At 33.6% G+C, this 15213-nt stretch overlaps 1 protein-coding gene across 3 annotated transcripts in view; it reads left to right on the forward strand.

The window, feature by feature from the left end:
• Window positions 1-14010, forward strand: part of ANKRD12 (ankyrin repeat domain 12) — a 140647-nt gene extending 126637 nt beyond the window's left edge. For all 3 annotated transcript variants that reach the window (XM_090285805.1, XM_090285806.1, XM_090285807.1), the window contains 4 exons: window positions 2478-2576; window positions 8600-8743; window positions 13073-13168; window positions 13776-14010. In XM_090285805.1, coding sequence (XP_090141931.1) covers window positions 2478-2576; window positions 8600-8743; window positions 13073-13168; window positions 13776-13961 — 525 coding nt within the window. In that variant the 3' untranslated portion in view covers window positions 13962-14010. The remainder of the gene's footprint in view (window positions 1-2477; window positions 2577-8599; window positions 8744-13072; window positions 13169-13775) is intronic.
• The last annotated feature ends 1203 nt before the right edge of the window (window positions 14011-15213 follow it).

A 15213-nucleotide genomic window follows, 5' to 3' on the forward strand; every position in this document is an offset into this window, starting at 1 on the left:
AATATCTTTAAAATCATTGAGTCTAATACCAAACTAATTTACCCTATTTCAAAAGTACTCTTTTTGCCCTCTCTGCTTTAGTTAGTATCATTATCTGCTGTCTAATTTCCCAGGCTGGGAATCCAAAATTCAACCTTCACCTCTTCCTTTCTGCCCTGCCATTACATCAGTCACTTAAGTTGTGTTGATTCACTTCACTTCCATTCCCCTTTTCTTTCCTACTACTGCCATGCAAGGACCTCATTAACTCCTTAAACTGTTCACGCACATATTTGAATATTGCATAATTAAATATTCAAAATATTGCATATGCAAATAACTCATAATTATGTGCTAAGCATTGTGTCAACTGGGTATCAGATATAAGCAAAACAGACATTCTGAACAGCTTCCATGGGTTCTAGTCTAATCTCTTCTGTCAAGCTAGCGTTATTTTCTGGGTCCCTTATTATAAAACTCAGATCTGACTTTGTGACTACCCAGCTAAACATCTTTAGAAACTCCCAATTTTTTATAGACCAAAGTCCCCATCATTACATACAAGGTCCTCCATACATTTCTAGGCTTGGCTGTAGTTACTACTCTACTGTATGTACATGATGGTCCAACGCTATTATATGCTATTTCACATCATGCCTTTGCACATGTTCCTTCTTTAAAGCCCAGTTCAGAGAAGATAGAAAAGTTTGAAGAGGGATGGTTTTTTAGTCTCACATCCACAGAATATACCTGATGCTAGTGTCTTTTAAATCTTAAAAGACAGATTTTTATATTACCCTACTAGTAATAAGTAGTAGTAGTAGATTTTAAAGAATAGAGTTGTAAGTAAATTTGTCATTCTTTCAGCAAAAGAATTTAACAATTCAAAGAATATATGCTAATTTTCTTGTTTCCCTTATTTCCCCTTAAAGGTTAAGAAATTTTAACTGAAATATGTTGTATCATAGGCTTGAAATAGTTAACACTATAAAAATGCATTTAAGCCCTGACCAGTGTGGCTCAGTTGGTTGGGCATTCTCTTGCAAAGCAAAGGGTCACCAGTTCGATTCCCAGTCAGGGCACATGCCTGGGTTGTGAGTTTGGTCCCTGGTTTGGGCCTGTACGAGAGGCTACCAATTGATGTTTCTCTCTTGCATTAATGTTTCTCTCCCTCTCTTTCTCCCTTCCTCTCTCTCTAAAAATCAATTAATTGATTAATTTTTTAAAAAACACATTTAAATTAGAACTTTGTACAAATTATTTCACTAAAAACAATTTCTGATAAGTCATATTAGGTTATCTTATAGCACTATCTGCCTATTGATATACACATATATGTGTGTATTTGTAATACAGTGTAAAACACATCATGTATACGTTGTGTGCCTATGTTTACTATCACCTTTTCTTATGCCTCCAAAAACGGTATAACACAAGTTTAATTCTCTTGCAGCAAATCTGGGTATATAACTTTGATTAAATTAGAATTGAGTTGTATCATTTCAGAAAGAGGTAAAAGCAGAACTAAGTATTATTTTTGGATATAGTGGGGAATTTTTTTTTTTAATGAGAATTACTCAAATAGAGAAAAACAGCTGCTTAAAGGAGGCTGTATGACTTTGCAAAACTACAATAATAGCCCTGGCCATTATGGCTCAGCTGGTTGGAGCATTGTGCCATACCCGAAAGGTTGTAGGTTTGATTATGTGGTAGGGTACATAACGAGTGTGTGGGTTTGATCCTTGGTCTGGGCATGCAGGGGGCTCTCATTTAAAAAAAAACTAAAAAGCAATGAAAAAAATGCTTTAAGGAAAATAACTGCAGCAATAGCATCAAACTCAACTCTTCCTTTTATTAAATTTAAAGGAGTTTTCAGGACACAGAAATCAAACACACGTATCATTGCAATTAGAGACGAGCTCATTGAAAAATAATGAGCCCCATCAAATTATTTGTGTTTTACTTTCCACGTTGATTTGACTAATTGAATTCTTATGATGTTATTTAACATGTTTTCAGCTTCCCATTAATTCCTATAAACTATTTACTGATTATAAATATAGAGTCATAATTAGATGCTGGTTTGATTTTTTTGGCAAGATCTTTTCATATATGGTGTTGTACAGTTCCTGTTGCACAACATCATGAAGCACACTATATCTGTCCCACCTCAGGAGATTCAGCTACATTACTCTACTGTGCCATACATACTAAACTATCTTACTTTGTCCTAATAACGCTGACAATAATTACAAGCTAAGATAAGATGGGGGAATATAGATATTTCAGGGGCTAGGAGGAGAATATTCAGGGTTTCATACAGTTGAAATTGACTGAAAAGTCAACAGTTTTATAATTTTTCCTATATTATTTAATTCAGAGCACATCAGAATTTATATCTTCATTTTAAGTTATGCACTAAAAGGAGTTACTTTTATAATGTAGCCCATTGTTGTAAATAAAACCTAATACTTTTAACTATATATATTTTAATTTAGATTACACCACCACCTTCACTGTCAGATCCACTCAAAGAGCTGTTTCGGCAACAGGAAGTTGTAAGAATGAAACTTCGTTTGCAACACAGCATTGAAAGGGTAAGAAATGTTTACATTTACATTTGTGCTAAAAATAACTTAACAATAGATTACAATGGCCTACAGTTTATTAGTGAATTTTTCTAATTTAGAGCAATTTCAAGATATGGTTTGTTACCTTGTGCTTATGTGACTACATGGAGAATGTGTAAGCCTGTTTTAGTATAGCTGCTCCCATGTTACTATTTATGTTCAATATATTTTTGTTGTCTGGAAATCTCTAATAATTTTTTATCATTTGTTGAATTTGCAGAACTATAATGGTGAGTTCCTAGTTGGACATCAAAATTTCCACAGTTTAGAATTGTTGCTTGGTGCCAGCTACTTGCAAAATACTTTCAAAGGCTGTACTTACTGGTCCTTACCTTAGTATTCCAGTTTCCAGTGGTTAATCTTGGCCCGAAATGACAGGAAAAAAACTTACCTAATTTATAAAAACCGTAAGCATTATTTCATTTGGACTGACAAAAATACAACACCTTCTTAATCTTTGGGAGGGTCAAAGTCTTCCAAAAATGTGATATAACATATTCATATAAACAAAACCTTGTCTATCATTTCTTTGATTCATATGTGATTGATTCCCTAGGGCAGAGGTTCTTAATCTTTTCTGTGCCGTGGACCCCTATAACAGTCTGATAAACATAAAACCTTTCTCACAATAATGTTTTTATATGAATAAAATGAGTTATAGCCTTATAATGAGAACAACAAATAAAAGAAAGAAGCACAGTTACAGAACTCACAACACTGCATGACCCATGTCATTGAGCAATTCGTTAGCAATGTTAGGTTATAGAATATATCATAGCTGTTTTTTAACAAGCATATTCAGAAGCCATGCTATCTTACAGACAGTTAAGAATTGTCATTTGAAAAAACAACAAACGGAATCCAAAGGGAGTAGAAGGAAGAAAACAATAAAGATCAGATCAGAAATAACCAAAATAGAGTCTGAAAAAAACAATACAAAAGATCAATGAAACCAAGAACTGGAAAAGATTGACAAAACTTTAACCAGACTCATCAAGACAAAGAGAGGACCCTAATGAATACAATTTGAAATGAAAAGGAGAAGTAACAACTGACACCAAAAAACTACAAAGGATTGTAAGAAAATATTATGAATAACTATATACCAACAAATTGAACAATCTGGAATAAAAGGATAAAGTCCTAGAAATATACAATTTTCCAAAACTGAATTAGAAAGAATCAAATAATCTGAATAGATAGATTACAACTAGTGAAATCAAAGCAATAATAAAAAAAACTCCAAACAAATAAAAGTTCTGGACTGGATGGCTTCACAAGTGAATTTAACCAAACGTTCAAAGAACGTTCTCAAACTATTCCAAAAATTTCAAGAGAAGGGAAAACTACCAAGCTCATTTTATGAAGCCAGTATTATCCTAATTCCAAAACCAGATAAAGACACTACAAAGAAGATTATAGGCCAATATCCCTAATGAACATAGAAAATCCTCAGCAAAATATTAGCAAACCAGACTAAGCAATACATTTTTAAAAATCATGCAGTAGTCCCTCTATATCGCGGCCTCACTATATCACGGGATTTTTTTAAATATTATATTTAATTATTTATCGCGGATTTTTCACTATATCGTGGGATTTTGCGGTACTGTATACGTGTGTTGTTAAAGTTACGTAGCTTTAAGAGTGTAGAATACGTTTAAGAACATAAGGAGTATTTATGAAGGCATGGAAAAGGTTAATAAGGGACTAGGAACGGTTTATAAGTGTGTGGGAAGGGTTTGTAAAGCCTTAAAATACATATAAACACTAAAATAAATGTAAGGTTCCTGCTTCGCGGATTTTCACCTATTGCGGGAGGGTCTAGAACGTAATACCTGCGATAAGTGAGGAAATACTGTACACCATGATCAGATTGGATTTACTTCAGGAATGCAAAGTTGATACAGTATCTGCAAATCAATGACCATGATAACACCACATAAAATTAGGGATGAAAACCACATGGTCATATCAATAGATACAGAAAAATCCAGCACCCATTTATGATACAACTCTCAGCAAATTGGGAACAGAGGGAACATACCTCTACACAATAAAGGCCATATATGTCAAACCCATTGCCAGCTATATTACTCAATGGGCAAAAACTATAAGTACTTCCCTTAAGATAAGGAACAAGACAGGGATGTCTGCTTTCACCACTCTTATTATGCATAGTACTGGGAATTCTAGACACAGCAATCAGACAAGAAATAAAAGGCTTCCAAATTTGAAAGGAAAAAGTAAAATTCACATTTGCAGATGACATGGTATTGTACATAGAAAACCCTAAAGACTCCACCAAAAAGCTCCTACAGTTAATAAATGAATCTGGCAAAGTAGCAAATACAAAATTAATATTCAGAAATTGGTAGCATTTCTATACATCAATAAAGAAATACCAGAAAGAGCCACTAAGGCAACCACCCCATTTACTATTGAAAAAAAAAAGATAAATAGGGATAAATTTAAACTATACTTGGGAAATTATAGGACATTGAAGAAAGAAATTGAGGAAGATACAAGTAAGTACTAGCAAACACCATGTTCATGGATTAGAAGAATTAACATTAAAATGTCCATACTACACAAAGCAATCTATAGATTCAATGCAATTCCTATTAAAATACCAATGGCATATTTCACAGATCTAGAACACATATTCCAAAATTTATATGGAAACAAAAAAAGATCCCAGATAGCCTCAGCAATCTTGAGAAAAGAACAAAGTTGGAAGAATCACAATAACTGGATGTCAAACTATACTACAAGGCCATTGTAATAAAACAAGCCTGATAGTGACCTATAGATCAGTGGAATAGAACAAAGAACCCAGAAATCAACCAACACCTTTATGGTCAATTAATATTTGACCAAGGAAGCAAACTCATACAATAAAGACAGTCTTTTCAATAAATGATGTTGGGAAAATTGGACAGGTACGTGGAAAAATGAAAGTAAACCACGAGCTTACACCATACACAACAATAAACTCAAAATGGATAAAAGATTTAGGTGTAAGTCGCCAAACCATAAAAATCCTAGAATAAAACATAGGCAGTAAAATCGCAGACATCTCTCATAGCAATATATTTGCCAGTATATCTCCTAGGGCAAGAGAAATAAAGGGGGAAAATTTTAACAAATGGGACTACATCAAACTAAAAAGCTTCTGCACAGCAAAAGAAACCATCAAAATGAAAAGGAAACCCATTGTATTGGATGAAAGAAGGTGAAAGGATTAGCTAAAGAATATATATGTGTAACTCAGAGACACAGACAACAGTATGGTGAGGCCCTGAGGGAAGAGTGTTAGGGGTTGGGTGGAAGCAAGCAAAGATGAGGGAAAGAGGGGCATTTGTAGTAGTGTCAACAGTAAAAATAAAGGAAAAAGAATTGTCATTTGAATTGTGCAATTTGCAGAAGTTTAATAAATAGCAAAAATGACTCATCCTTCTACATATTGACCAACAAGCAATTTAGAATTACAGAATACTACAAAGCAACTTAAATGTCTGACTAGTATGAAAACAAAACAACTTTACCATTCGTTGGCTGAATAAACTAGCTGCAGAACTGCTTGATAGTTGGCCAGGTTATGCTGTGCAATTTACACAGAAAACTGCCGTCATGTGTCATGAAATAGCAGGTCTAATTAACTATTAGAATTTCAAAGAAGAAATTAGTAGGGAAATACGGGGGCAATAGATGCAAAAACTGTAATATGAATTGAAAATATTTGTGATATCTGTGGATGACAAAGTTACAGATACTTCCGCTATTACTGTGGTTTATGGCCTATGTTCATATTTGAAAGAATGCCCGTTGGGGGTTAATGAAAATAAAGACATACTTTTTTCTACTCCGGATTCACAGATGACCTTCCCCCTATTTTGTCCATAAACTTTTGGGAGTGTGATGAACCCCATGTTAAAGGCTGCTGTTCAAGGATTATTTTTCCCATTGAAAATGATAAATCTCAATGCTGTAGTAAGTGAACACAACTTGCAGTCAGAGCCTCTGGCCCATTACCTCAACTACCCCCGGCTGCATTCTGCCTCCCAAAGAACTAAGTGCGGGCCCACATAACCCATTCTCAGAAGATACTGTTTGAGAGGCTCTGCCCTAGAAGTTCAAAGACACAACATTAAGAATGATGATCTCCAAGTATAATACTGTATTTAGGTTAGCATTTAAACAGTATATCTCAATTATTTTAGGGAAGGGGGCTTGACTTCAAACAAATTTATTTCTCATATGGTATTAAGGAATTTTTGGTTATTGCTCTTATGTCTGCAGGACTGCAACCAGCTTTTTAGGAAGACTTCCAGCTATTTTTTCTTAGCATCTGATCAAGTTTTGGGATGTTTATCACTTAAAGTCCTACCTTAAACTTGTACTTAAATTTAAAAATTGTGTTAGACTTCTTCTCCTTTGAGTATCATTTGTCACATAAGAACCTACAAGAGATTAAATAGGACCATGTTTCTTTGTCTTTTTACTAAATTATAAATACAATAAAACTGCAGTGATATATATTTGGAAGTAATGTGGCCACATTCTCCAGTGGAGGATGGATAATGTTCTTGTCATTTAAGAGGAGAATAGGGAACATGGTGGGAAGAAAACCAACCACATCCTTAGTATTTCCTAGACCAGCCTTCCATACAGACCCAACAAAATGATAAATGCCTCATAACAGGGATTCTTAGAGTCACTACCTCTGTTCTTGAAGTTCTAATCAGCCACAGGTCACAAAGTTGTTCTCGTTTATGTTTAAGCCAAAAAAAAAAAAGGCAGTTGCCACCAGATAGCACAATTCTGTAACCAGGATCAGTGTGGGTTGGGATCTGCAGATGGACCCTAAAATTTCCTCTCTGCTTAATGCAGAAAATTGCCTGGATCATTTCAGTAACCCTATGATAGGGTGTGGGTGACTCTGCATATTACATAATGAGAAGTTTTGGACCCTACTTAACACATTCAAGAAGGACTGTACTATGATTGCCAGAGGTTTTCAAGTAGTTAGCATCAGATATGGTGTGCTTATTTATGAAAATATGCACTATAAAAAAGAATCTAGCACTACAATGATATACTACTTCACACATTAGAATGGCTATAATTTAAAAAGACATAGTAAGTGTTGGCAAGTATGTGAAAAGAAATAGAACTTTCATCCATTGCTATTGGGAATATAAAATTATACAACTGCCATTGAAAAAAGTTTGGTAGTTCTTCAACAACTTAAACATAGAATTACCATATAACCTAGCACTTCTAGTTATTTACTTAAAACAAATAAAAAACATACATCCAAACAAAAACTTGAACATGAATATTCATAGCAGCATTATTTATGATAACCCAAAGTTGGAAATCATCCAGAAGACTGACAACTGATGAATGGATAAGTTATAGGTGGTATACTCATAAAATTGGATATTATTCTGCCATAAAAAGGAATGGTGTTCTTATACTTGCTGCAACACAGGTGAACTTTGAAAACGTGACATGAAAGAAGCCAGTCATGAAAAATCACATATGATATGATTCCATTTCTATGAAATGTTCAGAATAGGTAAAATTCATAGAAATGAAGAACAGAATAGTAGTTACCAGGGAAAGAAGGGAAATGAGGAGTGGCTCTGCTAATGGGTATGGGGTTACCTTTTGGAGTGATGGAAATGGTCTGGAATTAGTAGTGATGATTGAACCTCTTGGTAAACATACTACTAAAAGTCACCATTGCACACTTTAAAAGAATTTTTAAAAAGAGACTAACAGTTCTAGAAAGAAAATTTACTTACACTTTAGAACATTAGGAGTCCTCAAAATTCTCAGGCTTCTTATGAAGAAAAAACTACTCTGAGATTCGGGTTCTTTGGCACATTTTAAATGTATTTTGTTTTTGTTTTCTGTTTTTTTAATTTGAAAACAAGTAGTTGAAGAATTGACTTTTTTTTTTTAATTATTTGTTCATCTAGGAAAAACTCATTGTATCCAATGAACAGGAAGTTCTACGAGTTCATTACAGAGCTGCAAGAACATTGGCAAATCAAACACTGCCATTTAGTGCATGCACTGTTTTACTGGATGCAGAAGTCTACAGTGTGCCGCTGGATGCTCAGGTACAGTGCTCAGATACAATTAGAATAGTCTTAATACAACTTGAAGTTTTTTATAATCTATTTCCATCGAAGAAATTTTAATTCAACAATCAGTAAAGCTCAAAGGAGAAAAACAACTCTTTGAGACCAAAGTACTCCCAAATCACCTGATCCTCCATTTTCTGAAGTCCTTTAATATAACATAAGGTGTAATAATAATGTTTATAATATACAGGTTTATATTATAATACATAATATATACAGATGTGGGAAAAGTAGGTTTGCAGTTCATATGGAAAAATACATAAGAATAAATTCTTTGTTTTGCATGCTCAACTCTAAATCTTATGCCCACCCCATGTATAAATATATATATATATATATATATCTTTATATTATAAAAGCAGATAATTACAAAACAAGTACATATTTAGGATAGTACCCCTATAGATCATTTATAATTTTCTAAAGTGGATATTTATACATTCAGTTCTGGCCTTCAAACAACTAGAAAGCTACTGTAAGCTGAAAAACAGCACAGGCAGGATGAACCTCTGGGTTGTGACAGTGCTACAGTAGGGCTATGCTGTTGTTTTCATCTTCGATGTCATTGGAATAAATTAATATACAATAAGTCCTCATTTAACATAGGTTATAGTTGATAGGTTCTACAACTTTAAGCAAAACAATATGTAATGAAACTAGTGTTACCATAGTCTTATGGATAAAAAGAGTTAAGTTTCTATGGCATCTCCTCAGTATTATAAAGAAACAAACAACATAGCACAAAATGTTCAAGGACCTACTGTAATTGAAAACTGTAGTTGTATCTTGAACAAAGTTTACTGCTACATATAAATTACATGAATTCAGAGTTAGACATACCAGTTGTCAGAATTCTTTACTGATTCATAAACCAGAATGAAATTCATTGGTCATAAGAATGTAATGATTAAAAATTATAAACTTAGACAGTGAAGGATTATCACACAAAAAAGAAAAAGGTAGGAAATGCTGTTTTAAATCAAACAACCTAGAAACACAAGGTGTGTAAACTGTTGGGTTGGCCAAGAAGTTCATTTAGTTTCTTCCATACACTATCTCTAATAGTGCTTCCTTGTTGTTAACTTCCTTCGAAACAATTCTTTTAGATTGTATCATGACAGCTGTCACATCAGCGTACATTTTTTAAAAACCTTATCAAAACTGGTCAGTTTTTGTACAGCCATTTTAATATTGAAGATGGAAGAAGATACACAACATGTTTGCATATTATACTTTATTATTTTAAAAAAGGTAAAAACAACCGAAACACAAAAAAATATTTGTGCAGTATAGAGAACATACTGTGACTGATCAAATGTGTCAAGTGGTTTGTAAAGTCTCTTGGTACTATTGACATTTTGGCCAAATAATCCTTTGCAGTGGGACTGCCTTATGCATTGGAATTAGCAGCACCCTTGGCCATTATCCACTAGAAGCCAATAGCAGGAGGTAGCCGACATACTTAAAATATCTAAATCACAAAGTTATTGGTGCAAATGAAAAATGTGTCTTTTATTTGACAGAAAAAAAAGTAAATGGACTTTTTGGCCAACCCAATATATTACAGAGAAAGTTACTGAGTTCTCTCTGGGTTTTATTTTTCTTATCTGTTAAAATAAATAAGACTAGCTCTGGCTGGGTGGCTCAGTTGGTTGGAGTTTTGTTTCTTAAACCAGAGGGTTGCAGGTTCGATCTCTGGGGCATTTAAGGGAGGCAACAGATTGGTGTCTCTCACATCAATGTTTATCTCTCTCCCTTCTCTCTCTCTAAAATCGATAAACATCATTGGATGTGGATCAGTAGATTTCAAACTTTCTTAAGCCACCAATGGCTTTGTTCAAATGAGAGCATTCGGAGATATGGAAACTGCTATTAAAATGAATAAGTAGGTCTTAAGAGAGACCTATTTAGCTCTAAGGAAATAGTCTAAAAGACTTTACATAATTACCAACTTTAAAGATTTTAAAGGGAAGAATGAATGGTTTTTTAATAACTGAAATGAGCAGTTTAACTTTCTGGCTAAAGGCTGGGCTAGACCTCATGATATCTTTAGGTCTTTTTAAGTAAGGTTCGTGCAATTACAGAGTAATAAATCAATTTTAGAACAATATAAATCAAGCTACAAGGAAAGTCTCTTAAAGATTTCTAGTTCAGAATGGTTTAGTAAACACACCTGTTTATTTTTTTTTCTTCCTCCCCAAACTCATTGAAATGACAAAAGACATGCAAAAATAAAAACAAATCTATGGGAGAGCCAGAAGTAGAGGTGGAAATCACTGGACCGGAACATTAAGACATTCCTGCTGAAAGACACAAAAACGTATTGGTAATAAACAGAATGCTGCAGAATTGAAAAATCTATAGGCCCAGATAGGTTATAAAGAGAATTTCAAAAATAAGTGAATTTTCCCAGTAAACCTTCAAAATAATTCTAAAGTCATTGGAAAAGAGTATCCGTCCTAATAATTAAATGAATTACAATAAATTATATCACCCTAATAATTTACAGGTAGAATAAATTCATATTCTCCTGAGGAAAACTATGGAACTGTTACCCATCCTTTATAGCCGGCTTTAGAGTAGAAGGTCTCTACTGAGTTGCAGACTTGTTTCATGTGAGACTAGCCTCTAAGGAACAAAGGGGGGAAAAAATAAATCTACCTTTCCAGGGTAAGGGCTTGGATTATTACCTTACTCTCTTATCATACTTCTTTATTTTCAACATAAACTTGTAACATTAAGAAAGATTCAACAATAAAATAAAATTTAAAGTAGCCAGAATATTTTACTTGAGGACCAAGGAAGAAGTGATAATGGCTAAGAATGTGAGCGTGGTGCTACCTTATGCCTGGATATCACTTTGATAGCACTGGTAGTAATACTAGTAGTAATAATTACAGCAAATGTTTATTAGATTGAGTGCTTCCTGTATGCTCAAGCATTAAGAGACTCTTAAAATCTCAAAACAAGATTAAAAGAGATATTTTTATCCCATTTTACAGAATTGAAAATTGAGAGAATACATAATTAGTTCAAGATTATAAGATACAAAGCTGACAGTTGAATCTAGCCTATTTTAATTCCAAAACTAGTATTCCTTTTTTAAAATCTTGTTTATTCTATTACAATTGTCCCAATATTCCCCCTTTTCCCTCCTCTTCACTCTGCCCCATTCCTACTCCTACAGTCCATCCCCACCCAGTTGTCCATGTCCATGGGTCATTCATACATGTTCTTTGACTAGTCCCTTCCCTGTCTTTCCATCATTCCCCCCAACCCACTTTCCTCTGGCAGTGGGCAGTGGTCAGTTCCCTGATTCTATGCCTCTGGTTCTGTTTTGCTCATTAGTTTATTTGTTCATTAGATTCCTCTCATAAGTGATATCATATGATATTTGTCTTTTGCCAACTGGCTTATTAGCATAATAGTCTCCAGTTCCATCCATGCTGTCACAGAGAGTGGGAATTCCTTCTTGCTTTCTGCTGCATAGTATTCCATTGTGTAGGTGAACCACAGTTTCTTAATCCATTCATCTACTGATGGGCACTTAGGCTGTTTCCAACACTTGGCTATTGTAAATAGCACAGCTATAAACATCAAGATGCATAAGTATTCTTTGTTATGAGCACTACAAAATATTAGCTTTGGAAAAAATGTTTGTCTCAAAGGACTGTTTCCATCTTAACATTTTTTCTCCCTACATTAGTGTTAATGGTAAATTTTAACATTAAATTAAATATTAAATAAATTATACTTTAAAAAGAATGTTATAGGCATAATACTTGATATGGCATGTCTTTTTGAGAAACATCTTTGTCTCACAGAGCAGTGGGCTTCTATTAATAACTAAACCCAGCATCCCATGAATTCTAATAACTAATATGTCTATACAATATGGAAATAAATGCTTTATCAAATTTCTCAATATTCAGATTTCATTTTATCCTTTTTCAAAATACATTTCCATAATTCCTTAAAAATGGAATGTACCATAAAAAGATATAGTGGCATATAAATTTTAAAGTGGGTTACTGTATTTTATTATATTCAACTTTTTTTAAAGATTTTATTTATTATTTTTTAGAGAGGGGGAAGGGAGGGAGAAAGAGAGGGAGAGAAACATCAATGTATGGTTGCCTGTTGCATGCCCCCAGCTGGGGACCTGGCTGAAGACCTGGCCTGCAACCCAGGCATGTGCCCTGACTGGGAATCATACTGGCAACCCTTTGGTTCACAGGCTGGCGCTCAGTCCATGAAACCACACCAGCCAGGGCTTATTCAACTATTTTTAATGTTCTTTTTCAGTCTGATGACAGTAAAACTTCCGTGAGGGATCGCTTTAATGCAAGACAGTTCATGTCTTGGTTACAAGATGTGGATGATAAATTTGACAAATTAAAGGTATGTATGTTGAGAAGTTCGGTTTAAGTGGATGCTTCCCCCTTCATAAACAAATAACTGTAGCAATATTAGGGAGGAATGATTAGGAAAGAAAATACTGGTTAGTCATGACTCTTCACACCAGACCACAATTGGAAGATAAAGGAAAATAACAGTCATACTTTTCAAGACCAATGTAGAAAAAGAAGTTTCTAATGGGGAGCTTCATGTTTATTGTCCAGTATACAAGTCTAACATGTGAAAGAATGGGAAAACAATAAGAGAAGGAATATATTTTGCAAATAATCTATATAGAAAATTATTTGGTTTTAGATTTTCGTACTTTTAAGTCATTTTTCCATAGATTTTCTTGATTCTTTTGTTAATTTGAAATCTCATTATTTGAATCAACAGTTTTAAAGTCTGTGAGGTAAGATGAGGGTGAAGTTGGAGACCCAGAAATAGTTGTCATATGGATATAAACAGGTTAAAACAAATATATGTGTAACCCTAAGTCTTCTTACACCCCTAATATATTGATCTTAATTCCTAAAGGAACTGTGGATAAAACTAATTTTTAAACAAAGCAAGTTTAATAGAATAATTGATTAACTTTTCTTTTAAATAGACCTGTCTTTTAATGAGGCAACAACATGAAGCTGCAGCTTTAAATGCCGTTCAGAGATTAGAATGGCAGCTCAAACTCCAGGAACTTGATCCCGCCACCTATAAATCTATCAGCATTTATGAAATCCAGGAGTTTTATGTTCCCCTTGTTGATGTTAATGATGACTTTGAATTGACTCCTATATAGCAGTTATTACTTCCTGGTGTGTCTTCTTAAACTGATGAGGCTCAAGAGTGGTATACTGTGGAATACTGCCTTTTGACAGAAATACTGATATTATGCCTTTACAGTTGTTGGGTAAAGTTCAGCTAACATTGGTTATGTAGTAAACACTGTCATTTTATAAAAAAAGAAAAAAATTTATTTTGGATCTTAGATCCAAACAGTTTCTAATTGAAAACTTATTTATTACTGGTGAAAGGTAATGATTGCATTGGACATGTTGGCAGGCTGTGGTAGATATTTAAAAAGTTGAGAACCTGCTAACAGCGCTGGAAGTTGTTAGCACTCTTAAGTAACAAGATAACCACTAGTATACAAATAAATCTCTTTCAAGTTTTATTGAAATATATCAGTAAACTAGAAGGTTTAATTCTTACCAAATAGTTTCTAATGTGGAAGAACAACTTGGCACAAAATTTCTTCAGTTTATTATATCTGTAAATTGTACAGTTTTCTTTTCAAAAGTTTAATATTGTCTTCCTTTTTAATAACTTATTTTATACATATTGTGCAGATGTAAATCTTGTAATTAATGGTCAAAGTGTATACAAAGGAATTGATAGTTAAAACATGTACAAAGAAATAATCGTAAAACTGTTTTGTCTAATGTTTTATTGGACCAAAGCTGTAGTTTTTATGGAGTGTAGCAGTAGTGTATTCAGGTAGCAAAACTTAAATAAGGCATGCATGTGTTTGAGTTAGCTTGTTTTCATTACCATAACTGAAAGGCTGTGACTTAGTTGTATTGCATGCTTCTTCCTATAATTTAACTCTCTCCATAAGTGATGCCTAAAGTAGTGTAAGGTGTTTCATACTAGTCTCTTGGTATAGTGCCTATGACTTACCATGTTGGACATGTTATTTAGAATTAGTCATACAAAGAAATAGCTCTTTTTTCATCTCACAATAGAGCCTACTCTCTCTCCTTCCACCCCCTAAATGCTTTTGAATGAAAATTCTGAAATTGTAAATGTCTATTTTAATACTCAAGTGTGAATCTGTGAATATATGTAAAATATGTTTAATAAATTTTATTAGTCATGTTAAATCATTGTAAAACTTTTTTACATTGCTAAAATATAATGTTTTAAGCTTAATAACCTTTGCACTTTTAAAATAAAAACTGAGTACCCACAATGAAAAAAAGAGATATTTGGTAGTCAAATAAAAGAAATAGGCATATTCCAATTGACCTCTACAATGTTCATGAAAAATT

This window comes from Furipterus horrens, unplaced genomic scaffold (assembly GCF_987537825.1).
Source record: "Furipterus horrens unplaced genomic scaffold, mFurHor1.1.pri manual_scaffold_8, whole genome shotgun sequence".
NCBI lineage: Eukaryota > Metazoa > Chordata > Mammalia > Chiroptera > Furipteridae > Furipterus > Furipterus horrens.